A 20,627-nucleotide genomic window follows, 5' to 3' on the forward strand; every position below is an offset into this window, starting at 1 on the left:
TCATTACTAAGCCATTATTTATTAGTTTTTTGAAGCTTTAGGTATAATAAGTATGGAATGCAGAACAGACATGGTCCCCCCTCCCCTTCTAGCAATTTGCAAAGAATCAAGAGGCTGATTGACAGTTGAACAATTCTTTATAATTCTATATTACCCTTGCAGAAGGCTTTTTAGTGTGTTATCAAACTACCTGTCACCCCTTACTAAAATGCTCTACCTTTTAAAAATTGTAAAAAAAAATTAACCCTGTTAATAATATCATTTCTTTAGCTTTTTTGTAACTAGATTGAAATTTCAGCTCTAGAATTTTCTATGTTTCTTCAAAAGTTCCTCCAGTAGGAAAGAAGGCCTGCCACTCATCCTGCGTAGGGATAGGGAGGAATTCCTTTGACCCCCAGGCCAGTTATCTGTTAAAAAAAAGAAAAGAGAGAAACTTTGCTAAAAGGTAATTCACAGGTCATCTTCAAAAGCATCTTTATGATTCATAATAATATATTTAGCCACCAATTATCTTTGTTTTATTTCCTATCATAAAAAGGAATTACTTGATTAGATTAGGTCCAACCCAATTATTCACATTGATAATAATCCAACTAAGAACTATCTTCGATTTAAAACTGAATTTATTCCTGCCCTCTTCCTCTTTTCTTTTTTAAGAGATTTTATTTATTTGTCAGAGAGAGAGAGCACAAGCAGGGAGAGCGGCAGGCAGAGGGAGAAGCAGTCTCTCCCCTGAGCAAGGAGCCCGATGCTGGACTCGATCCCAGAACCCTGGGATCATGACCTGAGCCCAAGGCAGACGATTAACCATCTCAGCCACCCAGGTGCCCCTTCAGTGTTTGTTTTGTTGCAAAAAGTAAGTTAAGAAACCCAAAGATATTCCTGTGACACCAAAACAATCAACTGATCTCATAAACATGTTTCAAACACTGGTTTTCCAAGCCCATTCTAGATTTACAGAATTTCAGCAAACACTACTACTGAAGCACAAAACTATTTTGAAGTACTGTACAAAGTAGGCTACACACGTTATCTTGGAGTTACAGCCTAGGAAATCTAAATAAAATGTTTTTAAAAGTATAGCATGATGAACTTAAAAATGAGGGATGCCTGGGTGGCTCAGTTGGTTAAGCGTCTGCCTTCGGCTCAGGTCATGATCTCAGGGTCTTGAGATCAAGCCCCAGGTCCGGCTCCATGCTGGTCGTGGAGCCTGTTTAAGATTTTCTCTCTCCCCCTCTCCCTCTGCCCTCCCTGCCCCAACTTGTGTGGGCACATGCACACACACATACCTGCTCTCTCTCTCTCTAAAAAAAAATGCTAAATAGAATTATGTTTTGGAAGTATGAAAAAGCACTTATTGGGGCGCCTGGGTGGCTCAGTCAGTTGGGCGTCTGCCTTTGGCTCAGGTCATGATCCTGGGGTCCTGGGATCGAGCCCCACGTCAGGGTCCCTGCTCAGTGGGGAGTCCTCCTTCTCTCTCTACCCCTCCCCCCTGCTCATGCTCTCTCTCTCTCTCGAGCGTGCGCAGTCTCTCTCAAACAAATAAAAAAAAAAGAAAAAGCAGTAATCATTCAGTTACTTAGCCAAGGATGTCCCACCTCACCCTCAACATAAAAGAAAGAGCCAGATCACCTTGAAAATTCCACCAGCTTCAGGCTGCTGCAGAAGAACCTCGGGGTCCATTCCGTCCCGGGCACAGGTCACATACATTTCAGAGTAGTCCTTCCCTCCGAAGCAGCATGAAGTTGTTTTAACAACAGGCAACTTCACAGTTTGGAGTCTTTTCCCTAGATCACCAAATATTTTATTGAAAGTCCAGCTCTAGCAAATTTCCAACATGCACAACCGTTCGGGACCCCTTGCCGAGAGTTAGGGATATTCAAAAAGGATTGTGGAGGTCAGACTTCAGCCAGGTATTTAACCTACCTTCCCTGACAATTTGTTTTGGGCAAAAAGACTTACCTCCACAGGAAAAGAAGTTCTGACTATAAATTTGGGGCCCTATCTCGGGCCTTTATTTCCAAAATCATCCTATTGAGACCTCTGAATATATCTCTATAGAACTTTATTAGTAATGAAGTTTCTCTAGTCGCTAGCGTCTCGTTTTTTTCTAGACATGGCAGGGATTTTTAAAAAAATTCTGTTGCAGGCCTACCTGTCTCCGGATCTAAACGAATCACTCTTCCTCCATTGTAACAGGCCACCCAGAGCTTCCCCTCAACATCGATACACATTCCGTCTGGAATTTGTTCTTCTTTCTCCAGCTTGTAAATACTTCTGCGGTTGGCTAGGGTTAAAAACACAAACACACACACACACACACACACACACAGATAAAACGACAGGCCACTCAATACTGAGCATCAGACAAGGAGCTCTCAAGCTGACTGTAAATCCTGATCACTTTTGCTTATCCAGGGTCTGGCACGTGGGATGGTTCAGAAGAATTCCTAACTCTAAAACAAAAATGTCCAGGGGCACCTGAGTGGCTCAGTCGGTTAAGCGTCTGCCTTCGGCTCAGGTCATGATCCCAGGGTCCTGGGATCGAGCCCTGCATCGGGGCTCAGCGGGGAGCCTGCTTCTTCCTCTGCCTCTGCCTCTCCCCTTGCTTGTGCTCTCCTTCTCAGATAAATAGATAAAATCTTTAAATTAAAAAAAAAATAAAGCAAAAATGTCCAGAAACATGAGTGGGCACTCCTCGACAGAGGATTTTTACCACATGACTTGGGGGTGATTACTCTCTCTTTAGTTTGCGTACAGACGTATCTGTCTAAGCTTTCAGGGGAAGAGAGGAAAAAGGAAGGAGAATTCTTTTTCTTAAGATTTTATTTATTTCTTTGACAGAGAGAGAAAGAAAGAGAGAGCACACAAGCAGGGGCAGGGGGAGAGGGAGAAGCAGGCTCCCCACTGAGCAGGGAGCCTGATGACGGACTCGATCCCAGGACCCTGGGATCATGACCTGAGCCAAAGGCAAATGCTTAACCGGCTGAGCCACCCAGGTGCCCCTAAAAGGAAGTAGAATTCTTAATAAAATACCAATAGTTCTTTTTTTTTTTTAAAGATTTTATTTATTTATTTGAGAGAGAGAATGAGAGACAGAGAGCACGAGAGGGAAGAGGGTCAGAGGGACAAGCAGACCCCCCGCTGAGCAGGGAGCCCAATGCGGGACTCGATCGCAGGACTCCAGGATCATGACCTGAGCCGAAGGCAGTCACTTAACCAACTGAGCCGCCCAGGCGCCCCACCAATAGTTCTTTTTGAGGTTGACCTGAACTGAAGCTCTGCACACCCACCTCGGATACATTTCGGTCTGCGGTTAGACTTTTGCTGTTTTTCCTTGTAAAAATGCTGACTTTGATTAACTCCAAGATCTAGAAGGCAACTTAATGGTACCATGTGAACTGTTCATACGCAAAAACTAGTAAGATGTGTGCCTTCTGTTTCTGCCGGACTGAATGCTCCAAAATCATCTTATCAAAACTCAATATTAAAGACCTTATTTCTGGGGCGCCTGGGTGGCTCAGTCGTTAAGCGTCTGCCTTCGGCTCAGGTCATGATCCCAGGGTCCTGGGATCGAGCCCCGCATCAGGCTCCCTGCTCAGCGGGAAGCCTGCTTCTCCCTCTCCCACTCCCCCTGCTTGTGTTCCCTCTCTAGCTGTCTCTCTCTCTGTCAAATAAATAAATAAAATCTTAAAAAAAAAAAAAAAAGACCTTATTTCTGAAAGGAGGGGTATTCTGGAGCCAACTGGCTGGCCCAAAAGAGGGAATAACAGTATACAAAAAAAAACCCCATCAAATTCCAGAGGAACTTTACACTAGAAAATCCAGGTCATTATAGTAATTGCATCGAGGTATAATGGAAAAAAAAAGTTAAAACCATGTGTCAGTAAAAATGGGTAAAAACAGTCATAAAAAAGAGCACTCTGTATTTCAAAGCAAAACATCTGTACTGAAATAACTTGCCTCTCGTTAAATCTACACGAGTCTTGTGATTTTTTTTTTCCAGGTCATTTTTATTATTGCTTTTGCTCTTGCGGTTTGGCACCTTTCACAAAACAGTTTCAAGTGTTCCCTTCTAAATTCTCAAGAACTCCTTCCTTCCCAGTTTCCAACTATAGCTCGTGTCGAACCCACTGATGGAATTGAACACTCTGCAGCTACTTTTTAAACTCTTCCATTTTGGAAGATTATTAATTCGTCTCTGAGTATTTGCCTCTGGTTAACTCGAGTACAAATGAGAAATTTCAATCCCAAACCTTAACTTTCCATTCCGTTCCTTTAGCTCATTCTGCTGTATATTATTTGCCTATAGGCACCTCTGGTAGAACAGGATCCATTGCACGGTGAGCCTCTTTCTAGTGATGGTAGCAAGAAGGGGGATGAAGGATCTATTCATATTATGCCAATGGTGGCCGCAGTTAGGTGTGTTGAGGGCCATGGTTTGACTGGCAGCATAGTCGAGTCTGGGTAATTATGACTCTGTTGGAATAATCACATCAGCCAGTTCTTTATTTGACAAGTAAGGGCCTTTTCATACGAGTCGAAGAAGAGGCAGCTTCCTAGTTACACACATATGAAAAAAAATCCCAGCAGTATTAAGAAGGATAATGAAAAAGTACGTACAGATCTTTCCTGTCTGCAGGTCATAGTCAAAGGCATCCACGGAGTAGGACAGGCTGTCAATGTAATAGAAGATTTTATGGTCCAGGGACCAATCCAAACCATTGGAGATGTCCACCTGGTCAAAATACTTTTCCACGTGGTGGTCAGGAAAGAGGGAGTACAGGGACCCCTGGTGCCGCTCCAGAACCGCGGGGGCTGTCTCCTCGGCCATGGTGCCTACAAGACCCCAAAAGCACTGAGTTTAGCTCCACAGCACCTTGCCCTGTGCCCTACACCATCTTTTATGACCAGGGTTCCTTTCCCATCATTAAATCAAGGAAACTAGGGACAACTGGGTGGCTCAGTCAGTTGAGCGTCTGCCTTTGGCTCAGGTCATGATCCCAGAGCCCTGGGATCGAGTCCCGCATCGGGCTCCCTGCTCCGTGGGAAGCCTGCTTCTCCCCTGGCCTCTGCCCCTCCCCCTGCTTGTGCTCCCACCCTCTCTGTCAAAATAAATCAATAAATCTTTAATTTTTTTTTTTAAGATTTTATTTATTTGACAGAGAGAGACACAGCGAGAGAGGGAACACAAGCAGGGGCAGAGGGAGAGGGAGAAGCAGGCTTCCTGTGGAGCAGGGAGCCCGATGTGGGGCTCGATCCCAGGACCCTGGGATCATGACCTGAGCGGAAGGCAGACGCTTAATGACTGAGCCGCACAGGCGCCCCCTTTTTTTTTAAATTTTTTTTTTAAGAATAAATAAATCTTTAAAAAAAATTAAAAGTCAAAGAAACTATTCTACAATCCCAATCTGGGTCCTACATTAAAAAGAAATGACTACCTTGCTTATGATGCAAATAAAAATTACACCGACAGGTCTGGTTCCGGATAAGAAGGAATACATCTCCACCAACCCCACTTTCTCCCACTGAGCGCGATTACACAATCTGGACAAAGTGGAGCTATTTGAGAAACTCTGAAAAGTAAATATCAGGCAGCCCAGGGAAGAACAGCGGAATTTGCAGTGCTGCCTAATTGGTGGCAAGTTCTCCATTTTATTCTCCAGTATGTCCCAGCCTGAACTCAACGCAGCCTGCAGCTTGGAAGTGAGCACTGTGGTGAAGACAGAGAGCCAAGAGAAACCCTCTCAATCTGGCTCAGGGAGCAGAAGAGGAAACTCCTGAGGCTCGGAGAGTGGAAGAAAGGCCTTGGTTCTTTTTCACTCCTTTCTCCAGTCTGCAGGCTATCCTCTGCAGCAAGGGTAGTAACAGCAGAGTGGCCGGCAACGGGAAACTGCAGAAATCAAGACTCAGGGGAAGGGGACATTCCTCTCCAACTGGGTGAAGCCACAGCTCCAAAAGGGCAGAGCCAAACACTGCTGCTTTTGTGGTTTCTCTCTCTCTCTCTCTTCTCTCTATCCTCCTGCTGCTTGGCCCCGGAGACAGCACCGTCCTAGAGATGGGTGGTTTCTGGTTGGAGGAATGACAAGGACAGCTCCAGGAAAATGGAAAGTACCTGGAGATAATCAAGAGGGATGTTGTTCGGGAATGCAATTCCATAAAGTTGTTTATGATCTTCTGGGCTCATCTTCTACTTGTATGTGCAAGAATCTGGCTCTAATTAGCATACCGAAGACTGAGAATGCAGTTGTGGTTAGAACTCCTAAGTCTCAGACTGGCCACTGAGTGGCCCACATGTGGGCCAGATCCTAATGGCACCTCACAGAGAGCAGGCTAGAGCTTTTCTGTTAAAACATTCTGAACCTAAACACAGGTATAGATTGCTTATGAGGACAAATATATCAACATTCTCCATAGGATTTAAACAAGACCCAGGATCTCAAAATAATAGTCAAAAGGTCTAGGATACCACCCAATATGACTTGGCAATGCAAAGAAGTAGAAGACACAACGAACAGCCAAATAAAAATTTTAGAACTGAAAAAGAAAATAACTGAAATAAAGAAACTGCCCGGATGGGTTTGCTAGCAAGATAGAGATGACGAAGGAGTTACTGTAGCGAATGACAGGTCAATAGAAATTATCCAGGGGCGCTTGGCTGGCTCAGTCGGTAGAGCATGTGATTCTTGATCTTGGGGTTGTGAGTTTGAGCCCCACGTTGGGCCTAGAGATTACTTAAAAAAAATTAAAATCTTAAAAAAAAAATTAAAAAAAGAAATTAACCAGGGCGCCTGAGTGGCTCAGTCATTAAGCGTCTGCCTTCGGCTCAGGTCATGATCCCGGGGTCCTGGGATCGAGCCCTGCATCGGGCTCCCTGCTCGGCGGGAAGCCTGCTTCTCCCTCTCCCACTCCCCCTGCTTGTGTTCCCTCTCTCGCTGTGTCTCTCTCTGTTAAATAAATAAAAAAATCTTTAAAAAATAAAAATAAAAAAAGAAATTAACCAATGTGAACAACATTGCAGAAAACTATAGATTCAAGCTGAGCAAGCCCAAAACAGGAGATAATCCCAAAGAAATCTATACCCAGACACATCATAATCAAAATTCTGAAAACCAAAGTCAAATAAAAATCCGTAAGAAAGAAAGAAAAATGGCATATGACATATAGAAGAATAATGATTTCAATGACTGTTGATTTTTCATGAGGAGCCATGGAGATCAGAAGGAAGTGACGCTTTTTTTTTTCCTTTTTCTTTTTCTAAAGTAGGTTCCTTGCCCAGCGTGGAGCCCAACATGGGGGCTTGAACTCATGACCCTGAGATCAAGACCTGAGCTGAGATCAAGAGTCGGACACTTAACCGACTGAGTGAGACACCCAGGTGCCCCGGAAGGCACACATTTTTCATTTGCTGAAAGAAAAAGTGTCAGCCTAAAATTCTATATTCAGTGAAAATATCTTTCAAGAATGAAGGTGAAATAAAGATCTTCTCATATGAAGTAAAACTGGGAGAATTCATAGCCAGCAGATCTGCTCTAACAGAACTGCTTAAGGGAAGGGAAATGATACCAGAAGGCAGCTTGGAACATCAGAATGAAGGAAGAGCAACAGAAATAGTAAATATAATAGGCTGTTCTCCTCTTTAGTTCTTGAAAATATTTTTTTGTTAAACATTTTATTTTGTTTTTCTTTTTTTGAGATTTTTTATTTTTAAGTAATCTCTATACCCAACATGGGGCTTTAACTCACAACCCCGAGATCAAGAGTCGCATGCCCACCAATTGAGCCAGCCAGGCGCCCCAGTTCTTTAAAATATTTCTGATGGTTAAAAGCAAAAATTAGGGGCGCCTGGGTGGCTCAGTCGTTAAGCGTCTGCCTTCGCCTCGGGTCATGATCCCAGGGTCCTGGGATCGAGCCCCGCGTCGGGCTCCCTGCTCGGCGGGAGGCCTGCTTCTCCCTCTTCCACTCCCCCTGCTTGTATTCCCTCTCTCGCTGTGTCTCTCTCTGTCAAATAAATAAATAAAATCTTAAAAAAAAAAATAAATAAAAGCAAAAATTACATTTTCTGACGGGATTTATATGCATGTATATAAAGCCAACTATCGCATAAAGAAGCGATGATCAATTGAAGTGGTAAAATCTTGGTTCTAGATAGACTATAAAAAGTTAACTGTATATTTTGCAATCCCTTCAGAAGTCCTTAAAAAACTATAGAGAGTTACAATGAAAGATCACCATAGATAAATCACAATCGAATTCTAAAAGAAGGTTCACGCAACCTAAAAGGAGGCAGAAAAGGCGAAACAGAGGAACAAAAAATACAGAGGGAAAGGAGGAAACAAATAACAAAATGGTAGATCTAAGTCAAAGCATATCAATAATTACACTAAATGGAAATAGTCTAAACACATCAATTAAGATATTGTTAAGATGAACTTTTTAAAAATCCAACTATTTGCTGGCTATAAGAAACTTGCTTCAGATATAATGATATAGATCATGTAAAAGTGAAAGGATGGGAAAAGCTACACCATGCAAATATTGATTAAAATATTAGCTGGAGGGGCTATGTTAACATCAGACAAAATATACTTAGAGCAAAGAAAAATATCAGGGATACATAGGGGTCCTACGTATTCGAAAATGGTCAATTCACTAAGGAGACATAGCAATCCTAAATTTGTATGTGCTTAACAATAGAGCTTCAAAATACACAAAGCAAAAGTCAGAACTGAAAAGAGAAATAGACAAATCCATAATTACAGTTGGAGATGTCAGCATCCCTCTCTCAGTAATAGATACAAGCAGATAGAAAAATCAGCAAAGAAATAAACTGAACAGCATCAACCAATCTAAGTGACATTTACTGAACACTCCACTCAACAGTAGCAGAGTACACGTTCTTCTCAAGTGCACATAGGATATACACTTAGACTTGAGTATGATCTTGGGGGACAGAGCGGAATTTGACTGTAATGAAGAAATTGGGAAGTTCATCTAGCATACCAAGTTCCATTTGAAATAAAAGTGAGTTAAAGGAGGGCGCCTGGGTGGCTCAGTTGGTTAAGCGACTGCCTTCGGCTCAGGTCATGATCCTGGAGTCCCGGGATCGAGTCCCGCATCGGGCTCCCTGCTCAGCAAGGAGTCTGCTTCTCCCTCTCCCGCTCCCCCCTCTTGTGCTCTCTCTCTCTCTCACTCTCTCTCTCAAATAAATAAATAAAATCTTAAAAAAAAAAAGTGAGTTAAAGGAAAACGGACAATAGTTAGGAAGCCTGAATAGCAAGCAAGACAGGGTAAATCCTCCCTCCCAGGGGAGAATGATGTTCATGCAGCAGTTTCCGGCTATGGGGCTGTTGGGTTTGTTTCACTAATATTCCTCCCCACTGTCTGCCTCACAGAAAGAGATGCCTGGAACATGAATGTGAATTCCCCACTGATTGGAAAGGGTTCTACCTCAGTGGGAAAGAACATGCTGGAGCCCTGGCTCATACGTCACTATCTAGTAGTGGACACAGACAGCTCAGACTTTGGATGTGGTGACACCTTCAGGATTCTACCGACCACCTCGAGACTCCATCCCAACTATCCAATGACCCTACCCTTTTCTGGTCCAGGGACACCTCCTAGCACCTGCTGAAAGCTATGAACTCTCTAGAAAAAGGTTCTCAGGTGCTTCTGGCAGATGCGCATGACCACTTTGTACACCCACAATGATGCCTACAATTTTAAGGGGTCTCCTCAGGGCACAGGTTAAGAACTGGGGACTCCAGGCTAAGGACTCAGGCTTCCGAGGACACCTTTATTTTATCTCACAAAGTGCCACAGAACTGTAAACTATAGCTGTAAGGAGAGAGAAACTCAATTTCAACAGCAGGTAGGGTATCCAGTCCCATTTCTTTACGCTGCAGAAATTAGTGGCAGAAGGGCTTCCAATGGATTCTCATCTTAAATCTTTCCACCTGTCCTGGACTAGATCTATGGTTGTGTAAAGCCTGGGAAGACGGGAAACAAGCCATAGCCGGTTGCTCAAGACCTCACGTACCTTCCACGCTGAAAGCAGACGGGGCCATGGCAGCAAGGTTTGCAAACATGAAGGGGAGGGGTGGGGAGATGGACACAGCAGGGATTTGGAATCAACTCTGGCTAACTTGTTATGAGGGGAAGTAAATGAGAACATACGTGAAATGCACTATTGAATTGGAAACTAGAGTTAACGTTCACGGAAGGCTGGATGTAAGCCATTCTCCAACCATCACAGTCAACACTGGCTCAAGCAAGAATCATCAACAAATGTAAAACCCAAGGGAGATATTTTGAAGAGGACCAGGATATTTGGTTGGTCTTAAGGCATCTCTCCCCGTGTTGTAGCCAGCCTCCAAGATGGCCGCGAATGACCCCTGCCTCCCAGTATTCACACCCTTTGTATACAGTCCCTTCTATCATTGTGTGACCAATAGTACATGGCAGAAATGATGTTATGTCACTTCCAAGATTGGTTATAGTAGGACTGTAGCCTCTGTCTTGGGTGTCCTCATTCTCTCTCTCCCTCTCCCACCTCCCCCTCCCTCACATCACTGGCCCTGGGGAAGCCATGTCCCTAGCAGCCCTATGGAGAGGCCCATGTGGTAAGGAACTGAAGCCTCCTGCCGACCCCATGTGATTGAGCTTGGACACGAATCCTCCAGGGCCCTTGAAAGACTCCTTTCTGAGGCTGTCGCCTCCGCCAACAGCTTGACTGCAACTTCATGATATAGCCTCGAACTAGAACCATCTGGCTAAGCCACATCCAGACTCTTAACCTTCAGAAACTATATGAGATAAAAAAAAATGTTTGTTATGTTAAGCCACTAAATTTCAGGGTAATTTGTTACACAGCAATAGATAACTAATAAACCCCACAAATAAATAGTAACTATGGGGGCACCTGGGTGGCTCATTCGGTTAAGCCTCCGACTCTTGCTTTCGGCTCAGGTCATGATCTCAGGGTTGTGAGATGGAGCCCTGCGACGGGCTCATGCTCAGGGCGGAGTCTGCTTGTCCCTCTCCCTGCCCCTCTGCCCCTCTGCTCTCTCTCTCTTTCTCTAAAATAGATAAATAAAATCTTTGAAAAAATAGTAACCATGCAGTAGAGAAATCTGAGAAGACCTTAACCAGGTGATCAAAACTAACATCACCCGTGAGGGACATGGTATCCAGGTGGGATACTTGGACAAAGACAGAGCATCACCTCTGCAGTATTCTAGCGACAAATGTACGGCATCAGTCTAATCACAAGAAAACATTTGACAAACACAAAAACAAGAGGAACATGAGGAATGTTCTATTAAAAACGGGGGGAGTTGTGTGGGACTGTATTCTTCAAACACGGCAGTGTCATAAAAAACAAGAAAGGCTAAGTTCTGTCCCAGATGAAAGAGGTTTAAAGAGACATGTCAACTAACTGCAATACATAATCCTAGACTGGATCCTGTGCTGGAGGGGAAAAATGCTGTAAAGGACATTATTTGGTTCATGGACAAAACTGGAGTATAGATAGTACATCAGCTAAAACTGTAACAATGTTAAACTTCTTTAAGTTGATAACTATACTATGGTCATGCAAGAATATGTAATTTTTCGGGGCGCCTGGGTGGCTCAGTCGTTAAGCGTCTGCCTTCGGCTCAGGTCATGATCCCAGGGTCCTGGGATCGAGCCCCGCATCAGGCTCCCTGCTCCGTGGGAGGCCTGCTTCTCCCTCTCCCACTTCCCCCGCTTGTGCTCCTTCTCTCGCTGTCTCTCTCTCTGTCAAATAAATATTAAAAAAAAAAAAAAGAGTATGTCATTTTTTTTGGGAAATTCCCAAATATTTGGAAGTATTTTTCGGGGTTAAGGCACGTGATATATGCAACTTACTTCCAAATGATTCTGGAGAAAAGTATGTTTATATATAGAGACAGCGAGCAAATGGGACAAAATGTTGACAATAGGTGAATCTAGGTAAAGGATAGACAGGTGTTCGTTCTATTTTTACTTTTTTTCCCCTGTAAATTCGAAATTATTTCCAATTTAAACATCACCAACTACCACAAAACCTCTATTGTAAACTTCATTTAGGGGCTCCTGGGTGGCTCAGATGGTTAAGCATCTGCCTTGGGCTCGGATCACGAGTCTGGGGTCCTGGGATCGAGTCCTGCATCGGGCTCCTTGCTCTGCGGGGAGCCTGCTTCTCCCTCTGCCTGCCACTCCCCCTGCTTGTGCTCTCTCTCTCTCTCTCTGTGTGTGTCAAATAAATAATAAAATCTTTAAAAAAGTTTCTTTAAAAAAAGAAAATTTAAAAAAGTCTTTAAAATAAAAAAACACAAAATAATAGAAAAATAGAGCTCACTTAAACTATAAAAGTACCACGCACATTTTAGTCTCTGCCAGAGATAGAAATTGAAAGGAATATTTCTGAAGCTTTTCTCATGGGATTTAAAAACTTTTTAAATTATTTTTAATTTATTATTTTTAACAGTTAATTTTTAATAGACTTTATTTTATGTATTTATTTATTTTTACATTTGTGTTAAGTAAACTCTACCCCCAGCGTGGGACTCTGAACTCACGACCCCAAGATCAAGAGTCACATGCTCTACCCACTAAGCCCGCCAGGAGCCCCCGGGATTTTTTTTTTTTTTTTAAAGATTTTATTTATTTATTTGACAGAGACAGAGATAGCGAGAGAGGGAACACAAGCAGGGGAAGTGGGAGAGGGAGAAGCAGGCTTCCCGCCGAGCAGGGAGCCCGACGTGGGACTCGATCCCAGGACCCTGGGATCATGACCTGAGCCGAAGGCAGATGCCCAACGACTGAGCCACCCAGGCACCCAAGCATTTTTTTTTTTTTTAAGTGAAAAGCAACTCAAGTAATAATAAAAGAAGAACCCAAGACGCATTATGAGTAACATTTTACCATAACAACTGGGAGACTTATCCTAAGTCCTGCTTTTCTCCCAACCTCGGTCAATAGGGGCTAGAGATAAACCGTACCAGCAAAGTATCTCCCAGCGGGATCCACCTTCCCATCATTGAACCGATTGTTTTTCTTGTCTTTATCTACTGTGGCCAGGGCTACTGCTGATTGATCTTCCCAGTTCAAAGCACAGAACTTTGTTCCAACGGTGGTGACATAGCCTCCTCCCTGGCGAAGGGCCACAGAGCTGACGGGGGCATCTGCAGAAGCAAAAGCAGCTGTCAGAGGGAGTCAGTGGGCCAGTGGCCGAGCGGCACCCCGCGGACATCCCGCCACCTGGCATCTCGAAGAGGATTCCAGCTCTTTTGACAATGCAAGTGCCCTCTCCCTTCTGTTGAATGGTGAAGGCTATAGAACCAAGTATATTCGTTGAGCAGTATCCTTGGGCAGCAGAGATAGAAAGGTGAATGAAACCCTGGAAGCTTCTAGTCTAGTGGGAGAAGCAGAGAAGTCACATCGCTGCAGCTACCCTACACTGGGGCAGGCGCCACATCAAGTTTAAAGGGCTGGGGGTTCCTAACTGGGGTGGGGGAGAACAGGGGGACCCCGGAGTAGCTGTCACGGAGCAAGCGATGCTTGATTCACCTGATCTCCAGGAAATTCAGAGACACAAACCGTGTTTAGTTCTGGCAACTCTCTCTCCCTCCCTCTGATCCAGGACTTATCCTTTTTAAGGGGCCCTATTTCATGTATTTAATTGAAAGTTGTGGGACGCCTGGGTGTCTCAGTTCATGATCCCAGGGTCCTGGGATCGAGTCCCACATTGGGCTCCTTGCTCAGCGGGGAACCTGCTTCGCCCTCTCCCTCTGCGCCCCCCTCCCCCGGCTAGTGCTCGTACTCTCTCTCTCTCTGACAAATAAATAAATAAAATCTTTCAAAAAGAGGAATTTATTTTGAAAACATTTTCTTTTTTTTTAAGATTTTATTTATTTATTTGAGAGAGAGAGAGTGTGGGGGACGAGGAGCAGAGGGAGAGGGATGAGCAGACTCACCGCTGAGCACGGAGCCCAACTCGGGGCTCGATTCCCGGGGCCCTGAGATCATGACATTAGCTGAAACCAAGAGTCGGTCGCTTAACCGACTGAGCCACCCAGGCACCCCTTGAAAACATTTTCTAAGCACCTATTCAGTAAGTGCAAGGTGCTGGTACTCTGGGAGCAGCTCTTAACTCAAAGCCCTGTTAAGAAGTTGATTCCAGCCATTGAAGGGCCCAGGGAATGTGCAGGACAGTGTTGGGAGGGTCACATTCTCATTGTGCCCGGAGACTTCTGTCAGCTCACTTGTGTGACTTCCTAAGTTACCTGATACCATAAGCCCTTTCCATGGTTTGGGGGTGGTTGCAGATTAGGGGTAAGAATATCCCCCTAATGTGTACATGCTGGGAAAGAGAGACTAAGGAAAGCAGTGGGGTCCCCCCCCCCCACCCCGGCTCTGACCCCTGGTCACAGTCACTTTGCCTCTAGTCACACTCATAGTCCCTGGGTGGGTTAAAGAGCTGTTCCCTCCCATTAAAAAAAAAAAAGTTTGAGGTCGCCAGTTCTGGGATGAGACTGTCCCAAGGTCACAGGAATTCCTGGTATCTCTTCCCATTAACACAAAACAAGAAGCTTCCTTATCTCTAATCAAGCTCCTATGCTTGGGCCATAGAATGAGAAACCCCTCCTCTGGGAACAACAGAATCACGTTCAAATGCCCTTGGAATTTGTCATGAATCTTATTTTGTACAGTGAACAGATAGTCCTGGTTGATGCTTTGTAAGTCTTCTTTTTACATTCAAAGAAGGGATATACCTGCCCTTTTCTTTTCTCTTTCTTTTGCCAATTAAGGGCTTGGCCCGACCCAAGGCAGACGGACTTTGCCGTGCCACAAATGGGGTCTCCGACTTTTAAAGCTGTGATCTGAAGATGTTAAGGAAAAGACCCTACAGTGCCTCGTCAGCAACACCAAATGCGGACTGTTGCCCCTCACCCGCAGCCGAAGAGGAAAGTATTGACCATCCAGAATTTACTCCGGGGTCCAAGTGGGAGGACACAGAGTGTGGCTAGAGAGAGCATGAAAGCTCATCCAGTAGCCTTCAACAAGAAGCTCCCTGGGGAATGACACATCAGGTGACAACTCCCCCCACCCCCTACCCCCATCTGGGCAGAGCGGGGCCTTCATCCTTACCCACGGTCACTTGCTGCACGCGCTTGCTGAGCGAATCCCACCGGCAAACCTTTTTTGCAGGAATATCTACAAAGAGCAGCGAGTTGGACGCCTCCTCCCACACCGGAGACTCCCCACACCGGCAGTTCTCCCTCAAAACACACTCGATCTTAATGGAAGACATTGTCAACGGGGAGCTCTCTGGAAGGTAGCAGAGATGACAGAGAAATGTAATCGCATGGAGCAAATTCAGCAAAACACCTGGCTTAAGGCCCTGGTAAGATTCCAATACAGACTGAGTTGTTCTCAGAACTGGAAAAACATGTTCTCTCAATCAGAACAGAATAGGCAATGTGGCAGGAAGAGACATATAGGAAATGAAGAAAGAGCTGATAGTCCATAATGTGAGGCACCTTCAATCGACTTACCAGGGCGTGATTTCAAGCTATCTTTAAAAAAGAGAAGAAAAAACCACAACACCCCAACATCCACACCTTGGTGTCTGTCGGTGACCCTCGGAGAGATGGCTGCTCAGGGGAGGGAAGGCCGCCCTTTATGCCTGCGCCCTAGCCCCTGAAGGTGGGGGGGGCGGGCAGCTCCCTCATTGGTGGCCCCTCCTTGCCTGCAGGTCACCAGCTCCCACTGCCCTCCCCCATCCCCTGATGGTGCTGATTCCCTTCTCCAACCCACTGCGCAAAGGCCAGAACCTTCCTACTCTGCGTTTTTCCAAAGTGCATTTTTAGAACTATGGTCATCAGTGATAATACACTAAATGGGACCTGACACCCATTTTCAACTTGGCACAAGGGAAGGCCAGGAGAAGAGGACACAGTCTGGGCGCCACTGGAGGAACTGACAGCCCCTTGGCTATTTCTTGCCGGCCGGGGAGGGCACCGTGCCAGTTTGGCAAGGAGTCTTGAACTCCACAGGCAGGAACATTCTCTGCTGGGAGTTGAGGCCAGAGTGTGACCAGCGAACAGGGAGAAGACAAAGAAAAATTATCAGAGAAGAAAAAAAGAAAACATTACCCAAGAAACCCCGTGGGAGAGAAAAGGAGGCAACTTTCCAGAGCCTCCTCTCTTTCCCAAACTCGGCCCAGATGCTGACCCAAATTGTCTGCATCGTCATCCCTCTCCCTTTCTGCTTGGGAGTGAGTGGGCTCACCCACGGATGGGCGAATTCATGACAGGGGGGAAAAGAAAAATAATCTTTGGTTTTATATTCCCTTGGATACATTACTTTTTTTTTTTTTTTTTTAAAGAAACACAGCTCAAATCTTAAATCCTGATGCCAGCATCCTAGCATTTGGAATCCTCGCTGGCTGTTAAAATTTGGCACAGGCTCCAAAGGCCTTCATGTTACCGATCTGAGATAAGGCCCAGGATCAGACGCGGGACTTTTGTAATAGCGACTTTTAACCCGGCGCTCCTCCTGCGTGCAAGCCGGGGGCCCGCCGCTGTCCCTCCCTGCCCGGGCTTCGTTGCTCGGCGGCCGGGGCAGCTGCCCGTGCGGTACCTGTGCGGCGGAGGGGCCTCGGCACGCTCCGGTGGCGCCGCTGCTGCCTCGGGCGACCGCGAGGCCCCGGGAAGCTGAAGGGCGAGCCCGCCTCGTCCCCGGCCCGACCGAGTGGGGCGCGCGCGCGGGGGTGGGGGGTGGGCCCGGGTCTCCGGCTGGGCAGGGGCGGGGGGCCGGGGGGCGGTCTCCTTCCAGCGGGCCCCAGCGACTTTCGATCGGCTGTGGCCAGACCTTTCCTCCCCGGGGAGCGGGCGGAGAGGCGGGCCCGAGCCCGGCACTCACCCGGCGGGTGCCTTCCAGGCGGCGCAAAGGTCAGGCCCGAACGCGGTGAGGGCTGGGCGGGGGACGCGGCCGCTCGGCAGGTGGGTGGCAGCGGCCTGGAGGTGCGGGCTGGGGACTGTAACCCCCGACGCTGGCCCCCTCCTCCGTGGCTCCTGGAAAAATCCTACAAAGCCAGCCGGGACGGGGGAGCGGGGGAGAGGCTTGGAGCCTGGTAAACCTGAGCCTCGGAGTTTGGACGGAGAGCTAAAGTTTCTCTCTTACTTAAACAAGAGAAATTGTTAAAATGCCTACCAGAGGTTGGGGTCGAGGGTCCGGTTAAACACAGGCAGGTTAAAAAGGAAAGAACAAAGCGGTTAAACAAATCCACCCTTTTCCTAGTGGGAGAAAGACTGCTGGCTGGAGGCCAGCTCTTGGAAAACGTTTTTTGGTAGGGGAAGAGGAAAGGCTTTAATTGATTGGATTTGAAAAAAATCAAATGGAATAAAGGATCATAAGCAGCGCTCAGCTTCACATTCTCCTTTAAGAGCCTACCTCGCCATCCATATTTTCTCCAAATAACCTACAAGTTTAAGACATAAAAAAAAAAAAAATGAAGGGAGGGAGGTAAACACAATGGGGGTTGCCGCTGGGGGCTGGGAGCCGGGGATAACCGTGAAGGGGTCCAGGGTATTTTCTGGGGTGATGGAGACTATCTGGATGGAGGCTTGAGTTGCACAGAAGTATGTACTGTGCAAAGGCATCTGGTGGGACACTTGAGATTTGTGCATTTTATTGTATGTGTTGAATCCCAGGTCAGTGCTACCCCATTATCATTTTTAATTTTTTATTTAAAGATTTTATTTATTTATTTTGACAGAGAGAGAGACAGCAAGAGGGGGAACACAAGTTGGGGGGGTGGGAAAGGGAGAAGCAGGCTTCCCGCAGAGCAGGGAGCCCGATGTGGGGCTCGATCCCAGGACCCTGGGATCATGACCTGAGCCGAAGGCAGACGCTTAATGACTGAGCCACCCAGGCGCCCCTTTTTATATTTTTTTAACGTAGGCTCCACGCCCAACGTGGGGCTCAACGTGGAGCCCAACCTCATGACCCTGAGATCAAGAGTCGCCCGCTCTACGGACTGAGCCAGCCAGGGCCCCGGTGCTATCTCATTATTGATCTTTCCCAATCTAGCACGCATTCTTGGCCATCTGCACTATCCTAAAACCTACACTCAAATCACAATCACTGTGGCATTCCAGTTCTCTTGAATTCACTAAGGAGGAAGGGCCAGAGATCAAGCTCCAAAGACACGAGGTTTGGAGCAATCTGAGCTCAAAGTTTCAGCTTAGTAACTTAGAGTAATGGGCACTTACGGTCTCAATCATTTTGCCTTCACCCTGGGAGATGTTTAAGACAACTGCCCTCCCATGTCCCCATTTACAGATGGGAAGACACGAATCTACAAAGTGAGGATACTCCCAAAGTCGCAGGTCAAGCTGGGAAAAATCTGGCAAATAGGCCAAACCTTCAGTAGAGAAATAAGAACGTGGGGGCACCTGGGTGGTGCAGTCGGCTGAGCTTTGATTCTTAGTTTCAGCTCAGGTCATGATCTCAGGGTTGTGAGATCGAGCCCCGCGTCGGGCTTCCCGCTCAGCGTGGAGTCCGCTTCTCCCTCTTCCTCTGCCCCTACCCCGCCCCCCAAATAAATAAAATAAAATAAAAAAAGAAAAATAAGAATTTGAAGGACACTTTCTTGGGTGGGGCAAAGAGCGGGACTGTGATCTCCAGAGGCTTCTCTGGGGTTCTGTTGGGCCCTCTTCCCAACATGTGGCTTCTTCCTCCTTAATGCTGACGACGCCCCAAACTGTATCCTAGCCCAGACCTTTCCCCCAAACTGTCCCAAACAATCACTTTATTCTCCACAAACCTGGGAATGCGACCATGGTCCGACCAACAGACTTTGTGAGAAGTCCCCATTTCTTGCCCAGATTGTTGTCAGCTTCCTGGAGGGCTTGTCTTACCCCTTTTGATCTGCTGCCAAAATGATCCACTAGATGGTGAGTCCCGTAGGGCAGGGATGCATCTCATTCACCCCCAGCTCTGCAGGACCCGCCACGGTGCTGACACATAGAGGCTGTTCAACTACATGCTCTTTTGTGTGTGTGTGTGTGTGTGTGTGTGTGTCTGGTAGGGAGGAGGTAGCTTTATTTTCAAAAAATGTCAGTGTTACAGAAGAGTTGCAAAAATCCTATAAAGGATTCCTGATTACCCTTTATGTAGATTCTTCCAATGTTAACAGTCTACTGTTGCTTTGTCTTTCTCATTTACATATAAAAGTAAATATATATTTTTCTTGATATTTATTTATTTATTTATTTTTTTAAAGTAATCTCTATACCCCACGAGGGGCTCGAACTCAGCCCCGAGATCAAGAGTCACACGCTCTACCGGCTGAGCTAGCCAGGCGCCCCGATATGTTTATTTTTCTTGAATGGCTTGAGAGTAAGGTGCGTGATGCTCTGTTGCCTCTAAAGACTTTGGTATGCATGTCCTGAAAAAAAAAAAAGGACATTCTCTTCTATAACCACAGCGCAATTATCAAGTTCGGCTGATTAACACTGATACAATATTATCTAGCTGAATTTCATTGATTGTCCCACGGATGTCCCTTATAACAAAAGGAACAAAGGTATTCCATCCCCAAATCCAATCCAGGGTGAAGCTTTGTGTTTAGCTGTGCTTATTCTCCCTTTAATCTGGAACAGCTCCTCAGCCTTTGTTTCATGACATTGACATTTTTGGAGTTCAAAATGTAGAATGCTCCTTAATTTGGGATTATTTGGGTTTATTAACTCGTGGTTAATTCAGGTCATGCCTTTTTGGCAATACCACAAAAGTGATGCTGTAGGGCGCCTGGGTGGCTCTCGGTTGGGCGTCTGCCTTCGGCTCAGGTCATGATCCCAGGGTCCTGGGATCGAGTCCCGCATCGGGCTCCCTGCTCTGCGGGGAGCCTGCTTCTCGAACCTCTCCTTCTGCCTGCTTCTCTGCCTACTTGTGCTCTCTATCTCTCTGTCAAATAAATAAATAAAATCTTTAAAAAAAAAAAAGTGATGCCATATCCTTTGTAGCATCTGGAGGCAAATGATGTCGATTTGTTAACTGTGGTCGCAGTATGTGCTTATTGAATCTTGATAAAATATAATTTAATCGTACCCAAGAGCATATAAAGCCCCTCAAACTTGCTAGTAGTTCCTTCTTGACCTCAGTGATGGTCTAGGCATGTCCTCTTTCTGTTTCTTGCATCTGAATTTGCTACTCCTTCTGCCTAGAACACTTTACTCCTCCCGCTAATCTAACCCCTACCTCTGCACCGGGCTCACTCCTACCTAAGATTCAGCCCAGTGTCCCGTCCACCAGGAAGCCTTCACTGATCCCCCTCGCTCTGACCTGTCGCCCTTACAGCGTCCTGTCTTTATGTTTTATTACGATATTCACCACATTGACTGAGAAGTGTCGGTTTGTCTGTCTCTCCTGCTACATCATGAACTCTCAGGCTAAGTCTTGGATCTTTTATTATGATATAAACCCCTTCGTGCAAAGATCACCTCCAGTCCAACAAATCTGGGTTCAGTGATTCCTCCCAAGAAGGGAGAACTCCCACCATGGGGGGAATCGTGGGATGTCTTGGTTAGAAGGTGTTAGAAAGAACCTATTATAGG

The 20,627-nt window shown here is 46.0% G+C and overlaps 1 protein-coding gene and 1 long non-coding RNA gene across 6 annotated transcripts in view; one reads left to right on the top strand and one right to left on the bottom strand.

The window, feature by feature from the left end:
- On the bottom strand, positions 1-17,323 carry RGN (regucalcin). 5 transcript variants are annotated; one of them, XM_078065384.1, is made up of 7 exons: positions 17,221-17,323; positions 15,154-15,333; positions 13,005-13,187; positions 4,624-4,839; positions 2,156-2,287; positions 1,633-1,787; positions 1-407 (listed from the first exon to the last, which is right to left on the bottom strand). In XM_078065384.1, exons 2-7 carry the CDS (start codon positions 15,314-15,316, stop codon positions 357-359), a joined length of 900 nt encoding a protein of 299 aa, XP_077921510.1. In that variant the 5' UTR covers positions 15,317-15,333; positions 17,221-17,323; the 3' UTR covers positions 1-356. The 5 variants fall into 5 exon arrangements, with proteins under 5 accessions (XP_077921510.1, XP_077921507.1, XP_077921508.1 ...); XM_078065381.1 differs by lacking the exon at positions 17,221-17,323 and adding an exon at positions 16,930-17,098; XM_078065382.1 differs by lacking the exon at positions 17,221-17,323 and adding an exon at positions 16,648-16,782.
- LOC144380617 (uncharacterized) overlaps positions 16,852-20,627 on the top strand; it is a 12,244-nt gene continuing 8,468 nt past the window's right edge. The window contains exon 1 of the long non-coding RNA XR_013444837.1: positions 16,852-16,958. This is a non-coding gene — a long non-coding RNA (uncharacterized LOC144380617). The remainder of the gene's footprint in view (positions 16,959-20,627) is intronic.

This window comes from Halichoerus grypus, chromosome X (assembly GCF_964656455.1).
Source record: "Halichoerus grypus chromosome X, mHalGry1.hap1.1, whole genome shotgun sequence".
NCBI classification, from domain to species: domain Eukaryota; kingdom Metazoa; phylum Chordata; class Mammalia; order Carnivora; family Phocidae; genus Halichoerus; species Halichoerus grypus.